Raw genomic sequence first — 26,719 nt, 5'->3', positions numbered from 1 at the left:
AAATCTAGAAACAATGGTATAACGAAGTTCGAATGAAGAACAAGTATCATAAGTTAATCTAAAAGGGGAAAATCTTCTAACTGCAAGCTATAACTACTTACCATAGCTAAGAATCGTCCTCCTAATCAATGGGGAGAAGTTTCCAAGCATTATTGCACATCGAAGAGGAAAATGGAGGAATAAAAATATAGAGAAATCGTGTGTCGGCTAGATAATTAACATAAAACAAAAATATGATATTTATAAACATCGTCGAAATGTTGTGGTGCTACTACCCTTTTGGCGTAGTACCAACCAATGCTATGACGCCTTGGGCATGTGCACACGTGAAACAATCTTCGGAGCGTCGGGACAATGCCACAGTGCTCAACTCATTAGATACTACTAGAATTTGCGTGTGCAGCACCTTGTCCTCAGGGACATTTTGGTAATTTTCGAATCTTATTTTATCGGTTGATGTATTTGAGTTCCATTTTTGTATGTTTTAGCTTCATCTCGTTCTTAATGCTCGGTTATACCTCTTTGATGCACGATACCTATAAAATCATTAAATAAACACTTAAAACTAAGAAATAATCTTGAATTGAGCTAAGTGAGATAACACATTTTTGATGCTATAAGAAGGAGGATCGCCAACCATGACACGGGACACTCACCTTGATTTGGTGAGATGAAAGATTATCCCAAAGCTACTTTCAAAACCCTATCGGGACAACTTAAGTCAACCACTCCTAAATACGTAATTATAACTCCAGGGAAGGTAAGTCTATTATCCACTCACAAACTCTTAACTTGTTCCACCCGTTTGCTCCCTGATTTGTACATTGCTTGTATGACGAATTCCACATCGATGTGCATGTCTTTTTGTCACGAGAAAATCTGATGCATGTTTTTTATCCGAAGTTTAACATTAATGTTAAAGTATTGTACACTTTATTCCACACATGCATTATTGTCGATTCAAAAGATAAAAAACATTTAAATATATTTAAAAAATTCGAGCATCCTCATAATATAACTACTTGAAAAGTTCAGTATAGGTGTAATATAACAAATCACATAATTTAAAAAAAATAAAAAATTTAGAGATGTAATCGTAAAAGAAGATTACGTTATTTTTTCACGGTAAATTTCCCAAAATCTAATTATGTAAAAGTAAAACTAGAAAATAGGCTAATTAGAAAGTCGAGGCTTTGAGCTTTGGGAAGATAAAGTACAAAGACGACACCCACTTAGACCAGACCTTCTCGTTTTGCAGCAAATTTCAAATCTCTCAGTTGTTTTGGGATCTGCAGGTAAGTTCTCGAAACGACGTTTTTTTTCCTTCTTCCCGCTCGTTGCTCATGACTGAAAACGTCAGTTTGATCCTTTTGGAAGAAAACTAATTAATTTTTCTTATTCTGATTTGTGATTCCATTTATGATGTTCGGTTCTTTAGTTCAACATGCGATTCGACATGATGTTACTATTTGATACATTTGTTGGGTCGATTAAGCTGGTTGATAGCTATCAGTTGAAGAATCGAGTCTATTTTATGTGTATTCCGGGTGTTGGATGAGACGGATGATGTTATGCAGTCTGTGCTAGGGTCGGCCAGCTTTGGGAATATCTTATTATCCTACTTAATTGGGTTTTCGTTCAGGTTTTTGCTTGATTGGTTATTTGGGGCTGAAGGCTTACTTGGTCTAATGTATATTGTTCTTCCGTATATTACTGTTACAGTTTCTTCTAATGATTCGAATGGGCAAATCTTGAGTTTTCCTTTCATGCATCTTATTGCTCATTAACAGACTACCCAATTTAATACCGAGAAAAATCTTATTGTTAGAGTTCTCTTATATAAATAAATTCATCGGAGACGAATATAATTCCACTCGAGGTGAAGACAGCAGGATGGTAGGAAAATGGAACCTCCGTTCAGTAGCTAAACTACATCCTTTTCCTGTAAGACATCCAATAACCGAGGTTTACGAAAGGAAGAAAGGGAAGGGAAAAATGGGAAGAAGGGAAGTTGGAGGAGAGGAGGGGACCAGCCAGGGAAAGGAAGGGGGGACCAGTAATACCGTTGGAGGTGTGTAGGGGGGCGCGGTATGGGAAGCCAGTGGTGGGGACCAGTGAGGGCCTATTCGAAGGAATGACCCGAGGAAGGAAGGGGGAATGTTTTTTGGTGAAGGTTCCATGGGAGAGACGACCTCTCGAATAGCCGAGCGAGCTTCTCTGCGTTTCAAGTTGTTTTGTGATCGTTGTTCTTTATAATTATGCCTTAAGACTATTTCATTGTTATCCTTGTTTATATCCTCAATATATTGCATCGGGGTGAGCTTAATACCCTATTTTATGGTGTTGGGTGTCCATTTCGGGTGTGTTTGTGCTTGTGTTTCTTGTGTAGGGGAAGTGAATACCTAAATTTGGTATCAAAGCACGTTCAAATTTGGGAAGAACACGCGCGATGGCTAAGAAACAACTAGAGGATCGAATGGAGGGAACTGAGAAAGATATGTAGAGTATTAAAGAAATGCTATTCGCCATGAACAAGACCCTGGAGCAACTCTTAGGAGATATGAAGGAGCTTCGACAGGTAAAGGAAAAGAGACTAACCCGGTGCCTAATGAGAGTTCGGGGGAGAAGAAATCAGGAAGCAGTGAGGGAGAGTCCTCTCGGATGAAGGAGTTGGTTGTTAGCTCCAAAAAAGGGAGGTACAAAAAAATTGAGATGCCAGTGTTCAACGGGGAAAACGTGGATGCGTGGAAGTTTTGGACCGGGAGATACTTTGAAATGCACAAGCTAACTGATGAGGAAAAGATCTGAGTATCTGTAATCAGCTTTGTGCAAGATGAGGTTGACGGGTATCGCTGGGCTAATAACCAGCGGAAGTTCGAAAGTTGGGAGGGATTCAAAGAACGATTATAGGATCGTTTTCGAGATCCATAGAAGGGACCCTTTTATCGCGACTATGGAACTTGAGGATGGAAACCATGGTAGCTGATTACTGGAAGAGGTTTGAGATAGCAACAACTCTGATACTGGAGGTGGCGGAAAATGTATTAAAGGCCGCTTTCCTTAATGGGCTCCATCCAACGATCAAGACGGAGGTGATTAGTCGAAGGCTCGTGGGCTTGGAGGAGTATATCCGTGAAGCCCAACTAATAGAGGATCGCAACCTGATGATCCAATGGTCTGTGGATGAAATGAAGAAAGGAGGCACAAGTGTTAGTCAGGCCCATATGGGGCTCTATAAGCCCACAGAAGGGAGGAGTCAAAAGAGTGGAGCCCGATATCAAGAAACGGGAATGGTGAAGAGCGTGATGATAACAGAGAGAGGGGGTAAAATGAAACCCACCATTGAAGCGATTATCTGACGTGGAGTATCAATCGCGAAGGGATAAAGGGTTGTTCTACTGTTGTGATGAAATTTTTTTTTGTTAGTCATCGGTGTAAGGCGAAGGAGAAGCGGGAGCTGATGTTGTTGATTGCAAGAGAAGACGTTGGAGAGACATAGGGGGCTTGTGAAATCGAAGAAGTTAGAGACAAAGAAAACGAAGAGGTGGAAAACGTGGAATTAGCGTTACGTATTGTTATGGGGTTCTCAACGCTTGGGACGATGAAGGTGAAAGGAATTTTAAAGGGGGTCGAGGTAGTGGTAATGATTGATTGTAACGCCACCCACAATTTCATCCACCAGAAGATAGTAACTCAACTTGAATTACCGTCGACGGAGACTTCAAATTATAGGGTAGTCATCGGTAACGACACGATAATGAGGGGGAAAGAAGTTTGCAAGGCAATCAGTATCATCTTGCCCTCAATTACGGTTACTGCGGATTTCTTACCGTTGGACATGGAGAATGTCGATGTGATTCTAGGGTTGTTATGGTTGCATTCGATGGGACACATGGGAGTGGATTAGCCTAGGATGACGATGACCTTCACGAAGGGTGAAACAAAAGTAATCATCAGAGAAGAGTCCTCGTTGACCCGAGTGGAGATAAGTTTGAAAATGTTGACATAGACCTGGGAGGAAGATGATAAGGGATTTTTGATAGAATTTAAGAAATTAGAAGTTGAAGTTAATGAGACAGATACCGGAGAAGAAACAAGGGAACACGAGGTTTTGGACAGAGATGTGTGGGAGTTAATGGAAGAGTTCAAAGTGTTGTTTCAAATTCCGACAGGGTTACCCCTCAAGAGGAGAGTAGATCATCGAATTACTTTGAGAGAAGGTCAGGACTCGATTAACGTTCGACCCTATAAGTACGCCCATATTCAGAAGGAGGAAATTGAACGGTTAGTTGATGACATGTTGACCACAGGGATTATTCGGACCAGCAATAGCCCATTTTCTAGTCCAGTGTTATTAGTAAGGAAGAAAGGTGGAGGGTGGAGGTTTTGTGTGGACTATAGGAGACTGAATAAGGTAACTTTACCTGACAAATTTCCCATTCCTGTCACTGAAGAATTGCTAGATGAACTACATGGCTCAACAGTTTATTCGAAGCTAGATCTAAGATCAAGCTACCATCAGATTCGAGTGAGGGAAGAAGACATTGCTAAAACAGCATTCAGAACACATGAAGGGCACTAAGAGTTCCTAGCGATGCCTTTGGCTTAACAAATGCCCTAGCGACATTCCAATATTTGATGAACCAGATCTTCAAACCTTTCCTTCAGAGGTGTGTGTTAGTCTTCTTCGACAGCATCTTAGTATATAGTCCAGATTGGGACACACATGTGAAGCATCTAGGCATGGTTTTTGGAGTGCTCAAGGAAAACCAATTGTTTGTAAATGAGAAGAAGTGCACGTTCGGGCAAAAGAATGATGTAACTAGAAGATTTACTTCTTTAATTAGCTATAGTTGGTTTGTTAGTTTTGACTTTAACTATAGTTAGTTTGTTAGGATTTGATGTAACTAGAAGATTTACTTCTTTAATTAACTATAGTTAGTTTGTTAGTTTTGAACAAACTCCTCTATAAATAAAGCTCCTTCCCTCATTTTGAGAGGAGATTCATTGATTCAAAATATTAGATTCTTGGTTTCACACCAAAATTGGTATCAGAGCACTCCAAGATTTGGAACCGATGGCGGGAAGGAGAGCCCATCAACCAATTGAAGGAGATGTTCACGGGCAAGAACAAGAGGTGGAAGATACTCCCACCCTCTCTCCAAGAACCTCAACTCGACGCTTGCTGTCCGTTGAGAACTCATTGGAGGGAATTCATGGCACCTTAACAAACCTTCAAGAAAGCATGGAAACCCTTGCTAGAAGAGTTGAAATGCTTGCAACCGCACCTCAAAATCAAGAGAATATTCAACCAATTGTTCAAGAATGGGGAGGAAGAGGAAGAAGAGGCGACGGATGGGCAAGAAATGGCCAAAACCAGCAAGAAATATTTCAAGAAAGACATCCAAGAATTCAAAGACAACACCATGAAAATCTAAGAAGACAACCAATTGGCCAAGAAAGATATCAAGAAAACCAAGATTGGGATTCATCTAGTGAATATGATCAAGAAGAAGAATTCTTTGTGCCAAGAAGAGGAAGGGGCGAGAGACGTGTGGACAATGATTTCAAGATGAAAATTGACTTGCCAAGTTACGATGGGAAGCGAGACATTGAAGCATTTCTTGATTGGATCAAGAACACAAAATTTTTTCCACATACTCCCAAGCACAAGAAAGTGCATCTCGTGGCATTAAAGTTAAAAGCTGGCGCCTCGGCTTGGTGGGATCAACTTGAGATCAATCGGAGAAGAATTGGCAGAAGACCAATTCATTCGTGGGAGAAGATGAAAGGGTTAATGAAGGAACGCTTTCTACCTCCTGATTATGAACAAATCTTGTATAGTCAATATCAAAATTGTAGACAAGGAGGACGATCAGTGGCTGATTACATTGAAGAATTCTATTGACTAGGAGCAAGAACAAACCTTATGGAGGGTGAGCAACATTTGATTGCAAGGTTTATTGGATGTCTACGCATGGATATCAAATAAAAGGTAAAACTACAACCTTTCCACTCTTTTACTGAAGCTATCTTTTTTGCTGAAACCATGGAGGAGATGAACGAAATCCGAGTCAGAATTCATCAAGAAGATTCGCTTGGGAAGCCTCCACAAGCAAAAGGGTTAGTGCTGCAAGTAAAGCACCAAATCCTCCAAATCCACCAGCCTTGACCAAAGACAAAGATAAGGAAAATCAAGAAGGAAGTGAAGAGAAGAAGACCGAGACCACATTCAAGAAGAGAGCTTAAAATCCCTACAATAGGCCTTCTTTGGGCAAATGCTTTCGATGTGGCCAAGTTGGTCATCTATCTCAACGAAAAACAGTAGCTTACATAGAAGAGGAAGAAGAAATGATGGCTGAAAACAGTGAAGAAGAAGATGAGGAAGCCGAGTTCATTGAACCGGATGACAGAGATAGACTCTCTTGTGTTCTCCAAAGAATGTTAATCACTCCTAAAGAGGATTTGAACCCCCAAAGGCACTGTCTTTTCAAAACAAGGTGTACAATCAATAACAAGGTATGCAATGTCATCATAGACAGTGGAAGTAGTGTGAATTTTGTCTCCAAAAAGCTAGTGGCGGCTCTAAATCTCAAAGTGGAGACTCATCCAAACCCATACAAGATAGCATGGGTAAAGAAAGGTGGCGAGGCACAAGTAAGTGAAATTTGCACCATTCCCTTTTCAATTGGTAATAGCTACAAGGACCAAATAGTATGGGATGTATTAGAAATGGATGTATGTCACATATAATTAGGGAGACCATGGCAATATGATACTCGAACCTTACATAAGGGGAGAGAGAATACATACGAGTTTAATTCGATGGGCAAGAAAGTGGTCTTACTTCCACTAAATAAGAAGAATGATAAAGGCGTAAAGGTGAAAAAGGAAGACAACCACCACTTGTTTATAACAATTAGTGGCAAAACTTTGATGAAAGTAGAGCCATTAATCGCATCACCGTAAAATACCGTTTTCCAATCCCTCGTATAAGTGATCTACTTGACCAACTTGGAGGATCATTGATCTTTTCTAAGGTGGATTTGAAGAGTGGATACCACCAAATAAGAATACGACCGGGTGATGAATGGAAGATGGCTTTCAAGACCAATGAAGGATTGTTCGAATGGCTAGTCATGCCCTTTGGGCTATCAAATGCTCCAAGCACTTTCATGAGACTCATGAATCAAGTACTCCATCCTTTCCTTAACAAATTTATCGTAGTGTATTTTGACGATATTTTGGTGTATAGCAGGAACATTGAGGAGCATTTACAGCACCTTCGAAGCCTTTTTCAAGCATTAACAACCGACAAACTCTATATTAATCATAAGAAATGTCTTTTTCTAGTAAAGGAAATTACATTTCTTGGCTTCTTAATTGGTCACAATCAAATTAAAGTTGACCCAAAGAAGATTGAAGCTATTACCCGATGGCCAACTCCATGCTCAGTAAAAGACATTCAAGCCTTCCTTGGTTTGGCTTCATTTTACAGAAAATTTATCAAGAATTTCAGCTCTATCGTAGCACTTATTACTAATTGTCTAAAGAAAGGTAGTTTCCATTGGGGAGAGAAACAACATAGTAGCTTTGAGTGTATCAAAGGAAAGTTGAGTTCTAGTCCTGTTCTTAAGCTACCAGACTTCTCTTTACCATTTGAAGTAGCCGTGGATGCCTGTGGAGTGGGCATTGGAGGTGTATTATCACAACAAGGGCACCCTATTGAGTTCTTTAGTGAAAAACTCAATAACTCAAGATAGAACTGGAGTACTTATGAACAAGAATTGTATGCCCTTGTTAGAGCTTTGAAACAATGAGAGCACTATCTTCTTTCTAAAGAATTTCTCTTGTTGACGGATCACTTTTCATTGAAGTACCTATAATCTCAAAAGAATATCAGTCATATGCACGCATGGGGGATTTCCTTCATTCAAAGGTCTGACTTTGTGATCAAACACCAATCAGGCAAGGAGAATAAAGTAGCCGATCCTCTAAGTTGAAAGAATTCTCTCCTTACTATTTTAGCCGCCGAAGTAACTGCTTTCTCTCATCTTCCATGCTTATATAAAGAAGATTTTGATTTTGCTGAGATATGGTATAATTGCATCCACTTTATAAAGACTAATGATTTTCATATAGTGGATGGTTTCTTATTCAAGGGAGAGCAATTGTGTATTTCACACGCTTCCCTTCGAGAAGCTCTTCTAAAAGAAGCACACTCGGGAGGATTGGCTGGACATTTTGGTCAAAATAAAACTTTTGAACTAGTGATTGCTCGTTTTTATTGGCCACAAATTCGGAAGGACACAAATAACTTTGTTAAGAGATGTTCTATTTGTCAAAAAGCAAAAGGCACAAGCACTAATGCGGGTCTATATTCACCATTACCTATTCCCACAACTATTTGGGAAGACTTATCAACTGACTTTGTACTTGGTCTTCCAAAATTCCAACGGGGGTATGATGCATTAATGGTGATAGTGGACTGTTTCAGTAAAATGACTCATTTTCTTGCTTGCAAAAAGACAAATGATGCAGTTTATATAGCCAATCTCTTCTTTAAATAGATTGTTCGACTTCATGGAATGCCCAAGTCCATTGTATCTGATAGGGACGTCAAATTCCTTAGCCATTTTTAGCGTATACTATGGAAGAAATTTGATACAACATTGAAATTTAGCACTATCTCACACCCTCAAACTGATGGGCAAACAGAAGTTACCAACAGAACATTGGGAAATCTTATACGTTGTCTAAGTAACTCAAAACCGAAACAATGGGATTTGTCCCTTGCCCAAGTAGAGTTTGCCTTTAATAATATGAAGAGTAGATCAACAAGAAGATGCCCTTTTGAAGTTGTATACACCAGAACTCCAAGACTAAATTTTGACCTTGTTAACTTGCCTTCTATAGTGGATGTTAGCATTGAGGCTGAAAGTATGGCTGAAAGAATTCAAAAGCTTCATTAAGAAGTCCATGATCATTTGAAGAAAACTACCTTGTCTTACAAAGAAGCTAGAGACAAGTCTAGAAGAGAAGTTAATTTTGAGGTAGGAGACCTAGTAATGATCCATCTACGCAAAGCTCGATTTCCTACTTGTACGTACAACAAATTGAAAGATAGACAACTTGGACCATTTCAAGTATTAGAGAAATATGGCACCAATGCATACCGCATTGAATTACCAACAGATTTGCACATCAATCCAGTATTCAACATGGCTGACTTGAAGCCTTATTTTGCTCCGGACAGCTTCCATTTAGCATCCTAATTGCCTCGCGGACGAGTCCAATCTTGAGGGGGTGGATTTGATGTAACTAGAAGATTTACTTCTTTAATTAGCTATAGTTAGTTTGTTAGTTTTGACTTTAACTATAGTTAGTTTGTTAGGATTTGAGTTTTGACTTTAACTATAGTTTGTTTGTTAGGATTTGATGTAACTAGAAGATTTACTTCTTTAATTAGCTATAGTTAGTTTGTTAGTTTTGAACAAACTTGTAATCTTCCTCTATAAATAAAGCCTCTTCCCTCATTTTGAGAGGAGATTCATTGATTCAAAATATTAGATTCTTGGTTTCGCACCAAAGAAGATACAATATCTTGGGCATTGGATCTCAGAGCAAGGGGTAGAAGCAAAAAAGGAGAAAATACAAGCAATGCTGGAGTGGAATAGGCCGAAGAATCAAAGGGAACTTCGAGGGTTCCTGGGATTAACCGGGTATTGAAAATTGCGGGTAGATTGCCCAACCTTTACATCAGCAACTACATAAGAGAATGCCTTCAAGTGGAACGATGAAGTAGAAAAGGCATTTGAAGCCTTGAAGAAGGTTTATGACGACATCACCAGTACTATGCTTACCAAATTTCTACAAATCATTCGTGATTGAGACTGATGCCTCGGGAACAGGATTAGGGGCAGTGTTAAGCCAAGACCATCGACCAATAGCCTACTTTAGTCAGACACTATCAGCTTGTGCACAAGCCAAATCAGTGTATGAAAGAGAGCTCACGGCGGTTGTCCTGGCAGTGCAAAAGTGGAGACATTATTTATTGGGGTGAAGATCCACAATCCTCTCTGATCAACGAGCACTGAAGTATCTTCTGGAATAGAGGGAAGTGCAACTTGACTTCCAACGTTGGTTGACAAAGTTGATGGGATATGACTTCGAAATTTTAAATCAATCGAGCCTCAATAACAAAGCCGTGGATGCGCTTTCAAGAAAAACAGAGTCAATGGAACAGGGGGCCAAAGAAAAGGTAGGATTAAATATGTTCTCAACACATCATATCATAGACGTGGAGTTAATCCAACAAGAAATAAGGGAAGAGACTCAGCTTTGCAAAGTTAACAGAGGAGCTGAAGCAAGATGCGACAGTCATCCTAGATACTCGCTGGAGTAGGGGAGGTTGTTGTACAAAAACAGGTTAGTACTTCCAAAATCGTCAGCCGTTACACACCTTTCACGACTTAGTAATGGGGGCCCATTCAGGCTACTTGAGAACCTATAAGAGGATGATTGGCGAATTATATTGGCACAACATGAAAAAAAAGATGTCCAGGAATATGTAGAGAAGTGCATAATTTGCCAGAAGAATAAGGTGGAGGCGTTAGCTCTGACTGGATTACCACAACCCCTACCTATTCCAGAGAGTATGGGACGATATATCAATGGATTTCATTGAAGTTTTTCCAAATCAACTGGGAAAGATGTAATTATGGTTGTGATGGACAGGCTGAGCAAGTATAGCCATTTCATAGCTTTGAGTCACCCCTTCTCCGCCAAGCAGGTTGCAACAGAATTCATAAGGGAAGTGGTGAAGCATCATGGATTTCCACGCTCCATCGTTTCAGACTGAGATAAAATTTTTGTCAGCTTAATTTGGAATGAATTGTTTGCAATTCAAGGTACGAAGTTAAGCAAGAGTATTGCATTTCACCCCCAAACGGATGGGCGGATAGAGATAGTAAACAAATGTTTGGAAACATATCTAAGGTGTTTTTGTAACGAACAACCAAAGAAATGGGAGAAAATGGCTGGCATGGGTTGAACTATGGTGCAACACAAACTTCCACATCATGATCAACACCACACCATTTGGCATCGTGTTTGGACGGACTCCTCCCCAAATTATTGCATATGACTATAGGAAGACACCACACTGCACTCTTGAACAACAATTAATCGAACGGGATGAAGCATTATTGAAATTGAAGAATCAGTCGGTGTTGGCACAAAACAGAATGGGTAAATATGCTAATCGAAAACGAAGAGAAGTGGAGTATGAAGTTAGGGATTTGGTCTATCTCAAGATTCGACCATATCGGCAGAAGTCCCTAGCAAGAAAGAGATGTGAAAAGCTGTCTCCTCGTTTCTTTGGGCCTCACGAAATCATTGAGAAAGTGGGATCCATGGCGTGGCCTACCGATTGGCGCTCTTGCCAACAACATCTATTCATAATGTCTTCCATGTCTCTCAATTAAAGAGGGCCGTTATGGACGAGACAACCATACAACCAGAACCACCCGTACTGAGAGATGAGGTTGAATGGAATGCGATGCCAAAACAAGTCATTGGAGTGAGATGGAAGGCTGACGAGAAGTGCCAAGAATGGTTAATCAAGTGGGCACGACAGCCAGAGGATGAAGCAACATGAGAAGTTGTGGACATGATGAAGCAATAATTTCTAGATGCTCACCTTGAGGACAAGGTGAATTTTTAGATTGGGGGTGATGTAAAACCTCCAATAATGAAGGTTTACGAAAGGAAGAAAAGGAAGGGAAAAATGGGAAGAAGAGAAGTTGGAAGAGAGGAGGGGACCGACCAGGGAAAGGAACAGGGAACCAGTAATACCGTTGGAGGCATGGTATGGGAAGCAATGGGGACCAACCAGGGCCTATTTGAAGGAATGACCTGAGGAAGGAAGGGGGAATGCTTTTTGGTGAAGGTTCTATGTGAGAGATGGCCTCTCGAATAGCCGAGTGAGCTTCTGTGTGTTTCGAGTTGTTTTGTGATCGTTGTTCTTTATAGTTCTGCCTTAAGACTATTTCATTGTTATCCTCATTTATATCCTCAATATATTGTATCAGGGTGAGCTTATACCCTGTTTTCTGGCGTTGGGTGTTCATTTCGGGTGTGTTTGTGCTTGTGTTTCTTGTGCAGGGGAAGTGGATACCTAACATTTCCCTTCTAAACTTGGGACAGTTCAATTTTACCCTAAAATGCACCTTAGTAGCATTGTTGATGCTCACTGAACACTTTGATTCTGCATTTCGTATTCGCATCACTTAAACTACGGAGCCAGGAGCTCGATCCCTGTTAAGGATAAGTATGAAACTCACCATTTCACTCACCAAAATGGCACTAGCATTTTGGATGCTAAGGAAAGTTCAGCAGTATTCCTGAATGTCCCTTCAGCATTCTTGAGCTATTGCTTATATGATGTACACTAGTATATTGCAGTGCAATGTCTATCACGATTGTCATTGTACAATGGTGGTGACTGAATTACAAACACATCTATAGTATGTAGAAATAACATAGTTAAGATAAAACACTGATCAGATAATATTTTTTTCTTCACTATATTATTTATACTATTAAGATACAGAGTAAGAAAATAACTATTGAACAATAAATATTGACATTAGTTATTCTTTCAGTAAAGCCATATAAATCTAGGGCATGGCTCTCTGGTATGAATCAAGGAAGCTGATTTTCGATTGTCCTCTATTTTCTCTAGTCGTTGATTTTCCCACCATACCTTTTTCTAACTTTTGAATACATGAATCCCAGGTTTTCAGTTGAGTGCTAAAGCTCTCCATTGCTGGACAAGATTACCATCTGCAAGATGATCATCTGAAAGCTGAAGCTTTCTGCTACTTTAAGTGCATGCTTTTGCTGGTACTGCAGTGTGTCTTATTCATGGCATTTTCGGTTGAGTTTGTCACCATCAAGTCTAACTAGATGGAAAGAAATGTGAAAAGAGGCATCCTAGATCAACAGAGTAATTATGAACAAGTTCGACTTACTAATATGGATGCAAGAAATCAGGGACTTGGATCTACAAATCAAAGATCTTTCCATGATCCATCGAGCAACATTAGCACTAACATTCGACCCCCTGAATATAATATGTTAGTTGTAGCTAGTCCTGGCCACAACTACTCCATTCAAACTGGCGAGGAATTTGCACTTGAATTTATGCGAGAAAGGGTGAATGCCAAGCATCACTTTATTCCCACCAATAGTCCCGACCCAGGTGTTTCAACTGGGTACATGGATTTAAAAGGCATTCTCGGAATTCCCCATGCAAGTTCAGAGAGTGGATCTAACATTGCCATGCTCAACCCTGTAGAAAAAGATCACGTCCAACATTTTGAAAGAGGGGGTTCGTCACATGAAGAAAAAAGTTCATATAATTCAATGAGGTTTGTTCCAAGAGCCTCATCAAGAAATGACGTCAGTCGGCTTCATGGTTTTACATCTTCAGGAGCATCTGATAGCTCATCAAGAAAGGTGAAATTCCTGTGCAGTTTTGGTGGTAAAGTCATGCCTCGCCCTAGTGATGGTAAACTTCGATATGTTGGGGGTGAAACACGTATTATCCGTATAACCAAGGATATTTCTTGGCCAAACCTGCTGCAGAAAACATCAACAATTTACGATCAAGTTCACACTATTAAATATCAGCTACCTGGTGAGGATCTTGATGCATTGGTTTCTGTATCTTGTGATGAGGATTTGCAGAACATGATGGAGGAGTGTAATGTACCAGAAAATGGGGGCTCAACAAAGCCGAGAATGTTCTTGTTTTCTATTTCTGATTTGGAGGATTCTCAAATTGGTGTAGGGAGTGCAGAGGGTGGTTCAGAGATTGAATATGTAATTGCTGTAAATGGTATGGACTTCAGTTCTAGAAGAAACTCAACGCCCTTGGCTCATACATCAGGAAACAATTTGGATGAGTTACTTGCCCTTAATGTTGGATCAGAGAGTGGTCAAGTTGCACCAGAATTGTCTGATAACATGAAGTCATCTTTGACCATTGCTGCACCTTCATTTTCTCAATCTTCTCAGACCATTTGGACAAATTCATCCAGTGGTTTTAAGTCCAGTTTGCAGCCGTCGTCAGGACAAAAGTTGCAGCAAGGTGAACTTGGGCCTTCCCAACTCTCTTCTTTCCACCCCATGCAGAGCTTTCCTGAAAAAACTGGAAAGACGTCAGTCTCTTCATCTATTCAGTCACAACATGATTACGTTCTTAATACCAACACAACACCTGTAGAAAATGTACCTTCAATGCCCATCGAAGGGTATGTGAATCAACATAGTGTATTGGCTACAGACTATCCTGTCAGTGGTTTTCGCACACAAGATTCAGATGCATCGTTAAAGGATGGGAAAATTACAGAGACCTCAACTTCAAAGCTGAGTGAACCTGATGAAATTCAATCATTGGAGAAGGAGGTATCATTTAAGGATGCACAAATGAAAAGGGAAAGCTCGCTCCCTAAGATTGATGAAACAAATGAAAGTCAAAATTTTGAACACGAACGTGTAGTTTCATCAAACCTAAATGATGCTTCTGTTTTGAACTATAACTCAAAAGGAATGCAAGTAATTAATTCAGACACAGATGTAGGATCAAGTTTAATGCTCATGAAAAGCAACAAGCTTCAAGATCCTGCTTCAGAATCAGTGCCCTTGGAAGCAAGTAATGAAGGGAACAAGAGAACTGAAGATGATAAATTTTCTTCCGATGGACTTCCAACTTCTGGGTTTGGTGCCTCTGAGGCTGATGAAACGGGGTTTAGCTACCTTGAACCAATTTTACCTCAGCGTGTTTTTCATTCTGAAAGGATTCCAAGAGAGCAGGCTGAATTGAACCGTTTATCCAAGTCTGATGATTCCTTTGGCTCTCAGTTTCTGAGAACTCAGGGAAACTCTGATTATTCTCAGACAATTATTGAATCAGCTGAAACATTGCTGGATGGGAATGGGACTTTGCAGTCTGAGCAATTTGTTTCATCGTCAAAGTTACCACGTGGAAATCATCAAACTATAGAAGATGGATTGGAGCCATTGGAAAAGTACAAAACATCAGCAGATAAAAATAGTAAAACAACGAATATTTCAGGTGAGCATGATGGGTCTGAAGTCAGTGATATGTCCAATATTAAAAGTCCATCTGCCTGTAGGAAGGAAGCAGAAGGTTTGGCTCATCTTACGGCGAGTGAAGAAGTTTACGATAAGCATAAGGAGGAATCTTTAATGGGACCACTAGAATCAGGCTGGATTGATGGAAGTACACATAAGAACCATGGAAATGAAACTCAAGAGCAAGCAGAGCCGTCATCATTGACAGAGAACCCTGGCAAGAATGTTACTCAAGTAGAGCCTGGAGTTGGTATTGGCACTTCAGAGCATGGGGACATTCTTATTGATATTAATGACCGCTTTCCTCGTGATTTCCTTTCTGATATATTCTCGAAGGCCAGAAACTCTGAAAACATTTCTGGTATTAATCCATTGCATGGTAATGGAGCTGGCTTGAGCGTGAATGTGGAGAATCACGAGCCTAAGCGTTGGTCATACTTTAGAAACTTGGCTCAGGAGGAGTTTGTTGGAAGAGATGTTTCGCTTATGGATCAAGACCACCCAGGCTTCTCTTCATCTCTTGGAAACGTTGAAGAAGGGGGAACCATGAACAGGTATCCCCTTTTAAATTCAGATGTAGGTGCCATTTATCAAAGAGACTCTCCTATCAATTTTGGCAACAACAATCAGCAGGAATCACGTCTGCTCACTGGACCCGGCACCACCACGAATCTATATACAGAATATGATTCTTCAAAGCTCAAGGGCAACGAAAGCATGCAGTTGGATGAACCTAGCTCTAAATCCCCACAAGCTGAGAATGTGGTATTTACCTATAGTATTCTTCCATATAAGATTTAAACCTCGAACTTATTGCTTTCTTCTCACTTCATTTTCCATATATCTTCTTGTTTCAGGATGCAAAGTTGGATATCCAAGATATTGGTGTACCTCTCGATTTTTATCTTGAAGATTTTGATATTAGTACATTGCAGGTATAAATCTCACGGTTTATTCACTAAAAACATTCAACTAAGTAGAAGATGAATATTCCTTTCTTTTGAACTCAACTGTTAATTCTTGTTTGGTACTATGAAGTTGGGGCATTGAACAGTTGTGAGTTGATTAACTTTCTCTGTATTTGAGGAGTCCACCCACACAATATCATGCCATTTTCACCTCTATGCATAATAATGATGATTTTCAGCTTTGATTTCTCCCAAAAGTTCAGATATTTGCTTCCTATGTTGCTCTATGGAGATTTAATATTAATAAGTTGATGCAGAAAAAGGGAACCTAAATATTGTTTTAGACAAAAAGAAGGAAAAAAAGAGCTTATTTTGGATTTCTGAGGTCTGCTGTAAGCTTAGCCTCTGTCATTGCTTCAATCATTGTATGAGATGTTCCCTAGTTGTAATCTTCTGCCACAAGGACAGATAGAAGTTAAGAAATTGAGCACCTGAGGAACTGGATAATTTTTTTCCCCCACCTCATGTTAGTTCGAGTCCTTGTTGACTGCTAGTCATTAGCTGGTCTTTTGCAATTACTACGTCACCTCATTTGGTGGGAACTTGAAAAAGAATGTGGTTTGAAAATTCTTATTTTTTCCCCAATTACGAAGAACAGATTGGATTGTGTAGAGTTAATAATCTATTTTTTCTAAAAAATGTATATAGTATATTTTGAGAGGGAGAAAGTGAGAAACAAAAGAATTTTTATTGTAAAAGTCTGATGCAAGTATGGAATATATGAGAGAGATTGCATTGTTTGTTGTGTCATCCTCTTATACTTCACTTACTAACCTTTTAAGAGTTATCAATTGTTTTGTTGGAGGTAAACTGGTTTTGATATTATTTTTGGGTTGCAGTCGACAGCTGATGTACTTCTATTGATCTTAGGAAGACATAGGATTTAAGACCTTACCATTACAATCCCTCCATTAAATTTTTGACCGTGTCTTTTGGATGGTCTGGCAGATAATTAAGAATGAAGATCTTGAAGAGCAACGAGAATTGGGTTCTGGCACATTTGGTACAGTGTATCACGGGAAGTGGCGAGGAACAGATGTAGCAATTAAACGGATAAAGAAAAGTTGTTTCACCTGTAGGTCCTCAGAGCAAGAAAGATTGGTGAGTTAAATTACATTTGAATGATCTCTCACAGGTTATTAGATCTCTCTAGTAGTAAATTGGACTGTGTTCAAGCAGGCAGTGTGTCTTTTGCAGGAGACAGTGTCTCACAATATAGTCCCAAGTTTTAAATCATAATTAGGATTATCTTTTTTTACTACTTTTTATTTCATAATTATTTTTGTTTGGTCACGGTTCTCTAATTTCACACATTGAATTTGTAATTTTCAGACGGTAGAGTTTTGGCGTGAAGCCGAGATTCTTTCAAAGCTTCACCATCCAAATGTGGTGGCCTTTTATGGTGTGGTGCAGGATGGACCAGGTGGGACGCTGGCTACAGTGACTGAATTCATGGTCAACGGCTCCTTGCGGAATGTTTTAATTAGCAAAGATCGGTAATCTCTTTGTTTCAAGTTATCTTGCATGCACTTGAATTGTTCAAGAGAACTACATTCCTTCTCATTATTTACATGTGTTGCAAGTGTTCCAGGTACCTGGATCGACGTAAGAGGCTCATTATTGCAATGGATGCAGCATTTGGAATGGAATATCTGCATTCAAAGAACATTGTTCACTTTGATTTGAAATGTGACAACTTGCTTGTCAACTTGAAAGATCCTTTTCGGCCGATTTGCAAGGTATTTGATCCACCGCTGTACTTGGAGAGGATTTCTATATTGGTGGTGGGTGGATTTATAAGTTTTTTCACCTGCGTTGTTTACTTTTCTGTTGGTTTTGTTATAAAGGTTGGAGATTTTGGCTTGTCAAAAATAAAAAGGAATACCTTAGTTACTGGTGGTGTGAGAGGTACCCTTCCGTGGATGGCTCCTGAACTACTTAATGGTAGCAGCAGCAAGGTTTCTGAAAAGGTAAGATACCGAGACTCTTTTTTACTATCACTACTGAAGAAGAGAACAAGTAAATAGAGCAATAAGCATGTATGCTGATGGTTTTATGGATAAAAATAAATAAAAATGATGCAGAAACGATAGGCAAATGCAATAAATCTTTAACTCTTATTTATTTGTTTTTATGGTCGATTTTAGGTTAACCTCTTTTCTATCTATCTATAGTTGTGATTGTAGGGTATTCAGATAGATATTACATTATTCTGTACCTTTATTTTGGTTGAGCTTATTTATTTATTTAGCCTTCATTTCTGACGTAGAAAAGGGGGAATTTATTTTCTTATAATGCATCAGAAGTCTTTTTACAGAAAATCAACAGCCATTTAGATGATACAATATTAAATTTACCTTCACTCATCAGCTTAAGTTTCGCCAAATTGAGCTTGGCTCAATGGCATTGGCATGACCTCCCTCTTTAGAACAGGTATTTATATAGGCTGGGAACAAAACATGACCGAATTGGTTGGTTAGTCCAAAGAAATTGTTTAATTAGTTCAACCGAAGCTAGCTGACCTAACAGCCAAAGAATAAAGGCTGAAAAAAACCATAAAATAAGTCCCAAACACTTGACTAAAAGCCGAATGTGGTTAAATTAAAAGAACCACCCGAGAAACAAAATATTTAAACCAAGCAATACAAGAAGAAAGCCAAGAGCTATCCAGAATACTCAAAAATGTCCTACATCAACTTGATTTTGCACCAACACCAACCATATAAGCCACCACTGCATCCTTTCATATTTCATTTATTTTATTTCCCCTTCTTTCTGATAAGAAATAGGACTTTCATTATCAAAAGAGAATTACAAAAGGAGGAAAGATCAGATATCCCCACACACCAGCAAGTTAAAAGAAAAAAATAGGCCATAATTTGGGGTCGTGGGTTTCTCCCCCAACCTTTCACATGTGCAATCTCTTTTCAAAGCCGAATTGCAGATGAAATAAGTTTATCTGTTATTAACTCCTTAAATAAATAACAAAAAGTTTCCAAACAATATTTCAATTTAGAAAATCCAACTCATAATTAAAGAGCAAAAAGTACCGAGTGCCTTTTTGGTTTGATGACTAAAAGTGGGTTGAATAAGGGTTTCGTTTATCACAAGTTCTGCCCATTATATGACTATTGCCCATGTAGTTTTGATTTTTCACTTCTGCTTGGCAGGTCGATGTATTCTCCTTTGGTATTGTCCTATGGGAGATCCTTACTGGAGAGGAACCTTATGCAAATATGCACTATGGAGCAATTATAGGTGTGAAAAACAAAGATGAAAAAAGAAACTCTATTTTTATGTTTCCTTGGATTGTAATAATCTTATAAATTCTTGTCTGGTTTGTAATGATGGTAAGGGTCTGGGGATTCCCTTGCTTGCTTGGTTTATGCAACTGGAAAAGCTTGATTGCATAGTATTGCATATAAAATGGTTGCCGAAAATTCCCTCCCCCCAGGCTCAATTTCATACATCTTAATTACATTCACGGTGCATTCATGTGTTCCCTACTCTGTTTTACTTTCAACTCAAATGAACAAATCAGAATTTGATGATTTCCTTCTTTATTCAGGAGGCATAGTAAACAACACATTGAGGCCACCCGTCCCAAGCTTCTGCGACCCTGACTGGAGATTGCTGATGGAGCAGTGCTGGTCTCCTGACCCAGTTGCCCGACCATCTTTCACAGATATAGCGAGGCGCTTGCGTGTGATGTCTACGGCTTCCCAGACAAGATCACCACAGAATCAGACGCCCAAGTAATCGTCTCTGATGATTTTTACATACCCTACTTTGCTTTGCTTCCTGAGTTAGCATGGATAAGAGTTATTTATCTGGATGTACTCAGTTTGACTAAAGTATAAGGCGAGTGTACTACTTAGAAATATATGAATAAGGGGCTGCCTCTGGATAAACGGAATTGTAGGTTGGTTTCAGATATCATCAATCAATAGCGAGATTGTGGTTCGTGCGATACCTGAGGAATTGATTTACATGTAAAGTCAATTATTTATGACCACAGTGAATATATACAAAAAGAAAACATCGGTACCAGCCAATTGAAGTGTACCTATTACGATTTTGGTTGTACGTTTCTAAAGTTTAACTTCTAGTAGGTTTTAATTTGTTTTTTCTTTTGATATCTACGAGTGTTCGGACCAACTTACGTGCATTTTAATTAATCTCACAAGATAATTTGCTTGACCCTATAACATTTGCGTGTCAAGGAAACTCATAGGATATTGGTATGACTACTGTAAATTGAATCCATTCCTTGAGTCCAATTCTTGCTTGGACCTTTTTTTATTTTATTTTTATTTTGCTTATGTTAGAGCGCACTAACGCATATCACGTTAGGAATGACCGATTTCATCGTAGACCTGACGCAATGGTCATCTCTATCACGATCATCATTCTTCTCATGCGTTAGTACACTCCAACATAAGCAGAATATTAAATTTCATACGTTTGTGGGAGACAGATTATTAATCATATAAATCCCTGTGAAAAGGTCTCATGTACAAAAATCTTTATAAAATGAGTAGATAAGCAAACTTGATGGACCAGACTCTTAAAATCAATAGGAAAAAGAATCACTGAGATCAATTTCTTCGTACGGATTCTAAACAGTCATACATAAAATGTTTGGCCAACATTAAGTAAACTCTCATGCGGAATATTGAACATAACGCTATTCTCCCTGCAGATCTTTTTAAGAAATGTATATATATAATCAATCACGATCTTTTTGCAGAAGCTGGAGTCCCTCCTAGCTTTCATTACTGTATTTCCAAGAAAGTGTACAACTCCAACATTTCTACAGCTAACCAAGAACTCTAACTCATCTGTCTCAGTCTCAGCATTTTCTTGACTGGGTGTTATGATGGTTTGGTTTCGATGCAATGGAGAATTGGCAGGCTCAATCCAATCTGCTCTTTGTAGGCCTGTTGATTCCACGGATGAGCAAGTTGAATTAATGGTTTTCAATGGGCATTCTGAAACCGTTTCATTTTGTTCATCAAGTAGACTAGACACGTCCGAATCTGAAGATCCACCGTCCATCAACGACTCGAGTCGAACAAATAAGAAGAGGCTATCAAAGAGTTTCTTCTCAAAATCATCATCTCTCTTGTGGAGGTCTTTGTAACCATATCTAGCTACACACCGAAACATGTGAAAATTCTTAGGTCCAATCCGTTTTACTAGAAATCTCTCTTCTTCTGGGACTGTGTAGACAGGCAAACACTTCAAACACACAAAAACCACAACAGAATGAATGGCCGGTAAGTTTGTGATGAAGTGTGAAAAGATGTGGGGGACTCCACTTGCTAGTTCTGTGTACACAAGTCCTATCCCAGGTACCCTTACAAGTCCTAAACTGGGGCCAAGGCTAAGAATCCATGCCATTGAAACCTTTGTGTGCATCTCAATCTCATAACGTTTAGCTGTACCATAATGCCAAATGTACATGATGATGAAAAATGCTGCTGCTATAACCAGGGGAACCCACCCACCTTGATAAACCTTCTGAATAACCGAGGAGAAGTAGAAACCCTCCACAATCAGTGATAAGCAAGTGAAGAGCAGAACTAGAATCCAGTGGGAGTGCCACACCAATATCATTATTAAAGTCATGAGGAATGTGGTTACCAACATCACTATAATCACTGCTGTCCCTGTTGTGACGGAGAAAATAAAAAAATATTAGAACCAACATGGTAGGTATTCCTAATAATATTCAGCTATGTAATCAATAAATGTTTTATTTTGTTATGTAGGATCCACCATTTTACAAGAAATATTTGTAATTCATGATTCAAACAGAACTGTGGTTAACAGCAAAATGATGAAAAGGAACCCGTTCTCTCATTTAGGAAGTTTCAAACAGAACTGATACGTATAGTTTACAGCTTCCATCTACTAATTCAACAAAAGTGTTTGTCTAATTGGAACAAAGATAACCTTCAAAATTGGATTGTTCATACAGGATTGGTAAAAGGGTAGACTAAGAAAATAACTCCAAAAGAGTTATACATGATCGTAGACTTCAATATTTGAAAATATTTACTATAATGGAAACCACTGGTTGAAAAGAGTCAGACTTACCGGAAGCATTTCCAATTTGGCTTTGATTCTTGAACCCAGCTGTCACGGCAATGCAAAGGACCATCAGGATCCAATTAATATCAGGAATATATATCTGATTATGGAACATCGTAGAGGTATGAATAACTTTAACTCTTGGAAAGCAACCAAGTGCAAGGGCTTGCTTGACCAATGAAAAAGTTGCAGATATGGTGGATTGGCTTGCAACGATAGCCGCGGTAGTTGCAATAAGAAATACTGGCCAGTATATACTTTCTGCAGAAATGAATACCTTATACTCAGTTCCATGGCAACATTCACACCTTGAAAGATATATACACTAGTGAGGAAAGATAACGATATCGAAAAACTCTTTTGAGAAGGTTAAAAATACTTGTGAAAATGATAATAATGAGCTTACCTCACTCTGTTTCCCCAACTTTTCCATTCAATCTACCAGTGCACGAGAAGGTATTTTGTGTTTGTGTGAGTGTGTGAGAGAGAGAGATAAGAGAGAGTTCTAAATCAACATGAATAAACTAAAATCAGAACAAACCTGGGATTGAATGGTAGAAGGCACCGACAACATAATTTGGGTGTTTAATGAGATAGGCAACCTGCCCAGTGTAGGCTAAAAGAAGGCAAGGATATACAACTACTGTAAAAGCAATTTGAATGGAGGAAACTGGAAAATGGGACAGGTCTGCAAAAAGTGCTTCAGTTCCTGTAATATATTTTCATATTAGAAGTCAGAAATTCCAACTTGATTACTTGTCATTCTTGACTAATAGCAACATCTAAATACTACCTGTTATACTAAGCATGATCCCTCCAAGGGATGTCCATCCAGCTTTCCCTCCCCTTTTGAAGTACCGATATATATGTACTGGAGAAAAGGCTCTCAGGACACTGTGATCATACTTGTAGATGTTAAATATGCCGATGCCTCCTATTAAGATGAACCACAGAAAAACTACCGGGGCAAAAAGCCAACCAACTTTATCTGTGCCATAGCGTTGCATGCTAAACATGACGATAAGTATGACAATAGCAACAAGAACAGCTACATCTGGAAACAAGGGATGAGAACTTGAATTATTAAAAATGAGAATATTGAAAGAGCGAGTGCAAAGGAATGTTTCAGCACCAGGTAGATACCATTGCTTATTTTTGCACGACCAACGTTGATACCCCCAACAGCAGAAAGAACTGCAATTTAATAAGGTCAATCATTTTGATGCAACTAAATCTCAAAATTTCATGCCAGCATATTAAAATTGGAAGTACTATCACAATTGGGGGTGGATCAAAATCTTCCAAATATGTGACACTTATGTGCCGTAGGGCTTCTTTTCCAAAGCAGCTATTATATTTACAAAATTGACCCATAGAACTAGCCATACTCGGGTGGGACATGAACCTACTTTGAGAAATTGTGATGTTTCTAAAAGGAGCATGAATACTCCCAACATGTCACTATGCTATGACTATTCCATCTAGTTCCAACTCTACCTTTCATACGATGTCATAAATTCATCTCAAGGTCCAAAAAACTAGAAACAAGTACCTGAAATGGCAGGTGTTAGAATTCCATCCCCAATCACCATGCAGGAGCCAACAAGAACGAGAACAAGAATGACATGTTTCTTAAAGTGATGTGCTTCCAGCCATCTCTTAGTTTTTGCAGCAAATGATTGTTCCCGGTACTCAGAACGACTATAAGTTGTAAGCTTCTCATCACTGAGGTCATGGTTAGGAATAGTTAATATTTTAGCATGACGGCTTAGCAATGAATATAGAGCAAATGTTCCACCTGCACCAAGGGAGAGCAAGAAGTCCCTCATCAATATCAAATAGGAAACCTTGACAACATTTAATATAGTTACTCTCTTCAAGTAATGAGAAGAAAGACATCTACAAAGAATCTAAATAAATTTTATTTTCTTATCAATAACTAACTTCCAAGATAGATAAACTAAGTTATCCCAAAGAACATGATATCTATGCTTAAATGTCTTTCATAAAGTCTTTTCTTCCCAACTTGGTTTCTCGCATTCTTCATTTATCCATCTGTGGAAAAAAATTATCAGGACAAGTACTTCGTTCTAAAACAAACAGAGAGAATTTTTAATTGCATTTGTAAGGAACATTGATTGATAATGCCCCCTGAAGAATGTAAGAGAGAGAGAGACCCTAGAGTGCTGAGCGTCCCTACAGGTACTATGAAAACAAAAACAAATCCTAGAAATTGTAAGAATAGACATATTTTATTATATCCTTACAAGCGCAACAGCAAAAATGATCTCGAGTAGAGGTAACTTACAGTTGGAATCAAATTACCTTGACCATTGTCATTTGCCTTGCAGACAATAAATATGTACTTGATAAGGGTTATGAGAGTTAGAGAGTATATAATCAATGATAGAGCTCCTATCAAGTCCTCTGTATTTTCAACTCCATCGGGGAACGTGTTATAGAAGACATATAAAGGGGAAGTGCCCAAATCTCCATACACTATTCCAAGGCTTTGGAATGCAAGTTGTAGAATTTTAAATACAGAATGATCCTGAGGGAAAATATGAGCAATAAATCATCAGGAAAAGCAATCACTCATCAACCATAGATCTTATCAATCAACACACTCACACACAATTGGATATGCTGATCTCATTTCAAATTCACAACTATTACTAAAAGAGAGTAAGAAATGGAAAATTTTATTCACACCCTAAGTGGGAGGAAGGGATTTGCAACAAACCTTTTCCTGCTGCGCATTTCTTAGCTGCCTAGCCTCCTCATCCATTGGCTGGTCCATCTGATGATCCAAAACCCAGATGTTACTATTTTGATCGTCAGTATCCTCACCATTTTTGGATCTTGACGCCATTTTTGAAAATATGGAACCTTTCTTCTCAAAGCTTATTAACTTCTGTATGTCGTCTTTTACAACAACTCAACGGTATTTCCAAAACGCTGTGACTGTAAAAGAGAAATGTAATGAGAAAGCACCACGACCAGATGCCGGTTCCTATGCAGAAAACCAGACTAAATTCACGATCGATTTGTTTTCAATCTCTGAGTAGAAAAAGAACACGGAATCCCACCGATAAGTTTCAACTAAGAAAACACAGAAGGATCTGGAGCTCGAAGAACCCGAATCCAACAGGGTAACAACTAATGAAGCTGAGGTGAATTTAACTCAGCCATGCGAATCGAATATACAGTAAAAATGACATCCGCGATCCGCGATCTTGATCAACTTGGACATGGCTATTTATTACATTGCAAATCAATAATGTCCGGAGGTAGCTACGGAAGAGGGTGACAAATTTATTGTCTTCGACAGCGCTGGGCCGCTGGCTAATTGATCAGTACGAAAACATTGAATGATAATCGAGGCTAATAAAATGATTATTTATTTATCTACAGAGCGTTACATATTTATAAAACATAATGTACATTGCGTAGTGTAATGAGCAAATATCGCCCAAATTTTCGTTCGTAATTTCACTTGGAAGTTCACAAGTTCAAAAAGAGCGTACTGAAATGGATCATCAGTCTTGTAATGGCAGAGACATCAATGGACAAATAAGGAATTTCTTGACGATGGCATTAGAAAGTCGAGAGATGAGAAGGACTAAGGACTTTACCTCTTAAAGGCTTCTTTGAAACTGACGGATCACCATCGTTGAAAGTGAAACTCCCGAGGGGTTTTACAACTTATTTTCTTCACATTGGACACAAATTTCCACGAACGTTTCCAATTTGATATCTCCTCTCCTCTGTACTGCACTGTTTCGAGTGATTTCAATTCTCGAGGTGTAGTTTGTTTGATTCTGATGACCAGAGTTCGGTCGAAACTCCACAATCGGCGGCTTCCTTTGCACGAGAGAAAAAGGCAGTCTCTGTTTCAATAGCATCCGTTTCTTGTCGGAACGGATCGAGAGGTTGAAGATGAAAGAATTGAACAGAATCAAAAGCTTTATTCTTTTGTGGCATTGCACTCATTATTTTATTTTTTGTTTTGTCTTATTTTTGGATAAAGTTTAGTAGGCGCGTAGTCAATTTCTTAATATTTTCAACATCTCATTCAATCATAATTGCTTATGTATATTAAAGTTCACATCCTATGGAATGAAAATTTGTATTTGAATTCGTTTTAGATTATATCATCGTCACATAAATTCAACCCAACCTAAAAATTGAATGTAAACATGAAACTTATACTATTATTTGAAGTTTTACGCCAGAGTCAATTTAACATAGCGGTAATTGACATAATCTTCTTCTCTAGAATGGAATGAGAGAATCGAATCTGACTTCAAAGTTGATAGTATAAATACCATATCAGTTGAAGTATGTCCATTTTGACGTAATAATTATCTTAACCTTTTTATTAAATAATAAAATTATTGATTTATGCTGACATAAATATAGTTCAATATAGGCAAATTACTTCAAATAGTAAAAATGTTAATAAGATATAGTAAAATTTTAGAACTATCAAA

General features: G+C 38.7%; 2 protein-coding genes across 4 annotated transcripts; one reads left to right on the top strand and one right to left on the bottom strand.

Annotated features, from left to right (window-relative positions):
• Positions 1-1,175: 1,175 nt before the first annotated feature.
• LOC120069306 (kinase superfamily with octicosapeptide/Phox/Bem1p domain-containing protein) lies at positions 1,176-20,195 on the top strand. 2 transcript variants are annotated; one of them, XM_039021021.2, is made up of 9 exons: positions 1,176-1,295; positions 12,799-15,927; positions 16,020-16,097; positions 17,079-17,231; positions 17,463-17,626; positions 17,722-17,869; positions 17,978-18,100; positions 19,301-19,388; positions 19,699-20,195. In XM_039021021.2, exons 2-9 carry the CDS (start codon positions 12,970-12,972, stop codon positions 19,887-19,889), a joined length of 3,903 nt encoding a protein of 1,300 aa, XP_038876949.2. In that variant the 5' UTR covers positions 1,176-1,295; positions 12,799-12,969; the 3' UTR covers positions 19,890-20,195. The 2 variants fall into 2 exon arrangements, with proteins under 2 accessions (XP_038876949.2, XP_038876950.2); XM_039021022.2 differs by lacking the exon at positions 19,301-19,388 and having other exon boundaries at positions 1,178-1,295.
• A 500-nt stretch (positions 20,196-20,695) lies between these two features.
• Positions 20,696-26,347, bottom strand: LOC120069308 (potassium transporter 11-like). 2 transcript variants are annotated; one of them, XM_039021031.2, is made up of 9 exons: positions 25,862-26,347; positions 24,970-25,190; positions 24,552-24,777; positions 23,779-24,024; positions 23,370-23,420; positions 23,020-23,280; positions 22,768-22,935; positions 22,233-22,487; positions 20,696-21,802 (listed from the first exon to the last, which is right to left on the bottom strand). In XM_039021031.2, exons 2-9 carry the CDS (start codon positions 25,096-25,098, stop codon positions 20,757-20,759), a joined length of 2,382 nt encoding a protein of 793 aa, XP_038876959.2. In that variant the 5' UTR covers positions 25,099-25,190; positions 25,862-26,347; the 3' UTR covers positions 20,696-20,756. The 2 variants fall into 2 exon arrangements, with proteins under 2 accessions (XP_038876959.2, XP_038876957.2); XM_039021029.2 differs by having other exon boundaries at positions 24,970-25,571; positions 25,862-26,167.
• Positions 26,348-26,719: the final 372 nt, after the last annotated feature.

This window comes from Benincasa hispida, chromosome 8, assembly GCF_027475165.1.
Source record: "Benincasa hispida cultivar pf3 chromosome 8, pf3_genome.v1.1, whole genome shotgun sequence".
Classification (NCBI taxonomy): Eukaryota; Viridiplantae; Streptophyta; class Magnoliopsida; order Cucurbitales; family Cucurbitaceae; genus Benincasa; species Benincasa hispida.
Note: the sequence above shows the minus strand (reverse complement) of the source record. Positions and strands in the feature narration are given on the sequence as shown.

What these genes read in the sequence shown, in the direction of transcription:
- LOC120069306 (XM_039021021.2), top strand. Translation starts at nt 12,970, where the DNA reads ATGGAAAGAAATGTGAAAAGAGGCATCCTAGATCAACAGAGTAATTAT. An exon ending in CCCCACAAGCTGAGAATGTG is followed by an intron (nt 15,928 to 16,019) that starts GTATTTACCTAT and finishes TTCTTGTTTCAG; the next exon opens with GATGCAAAGTTGGATATCCA. An exon ending in TTGATATTAGTACATTGCAG is followed by an intron (nt 16,098 to 17,078) that starts GTATAAATCTCA and finishes ATGGTCTGGCAG; the next exon opens with ATAATTAAGAATGAAGATCT.
- LOC120069308 (XM_039021031.2), bottom strand. Translation starts at nt 25,098, where the DNA reads ATGGCGTCAAGATCCAAAAATGGTGAGGATACTGACGATCAAAATAGT. An exon ending in GGCAAATGACAATGGTCAAG is followed by an intron (nt 24,025 to 24,551) that starts GTAATTTGATTC and finishes CCCTTGGTGCAG; the next exon opens with GTGGAACATTTGCTCTATAT. An exon ending in TCTAACACCTGCCATTTCAG is followed by an intron (nt 23,421 to 23,778) that starts GTACTTGTTTCT and finishes ATTAAATTGCAG; the next exon opens with TTCTTTCTGCTGTTGGGGGT.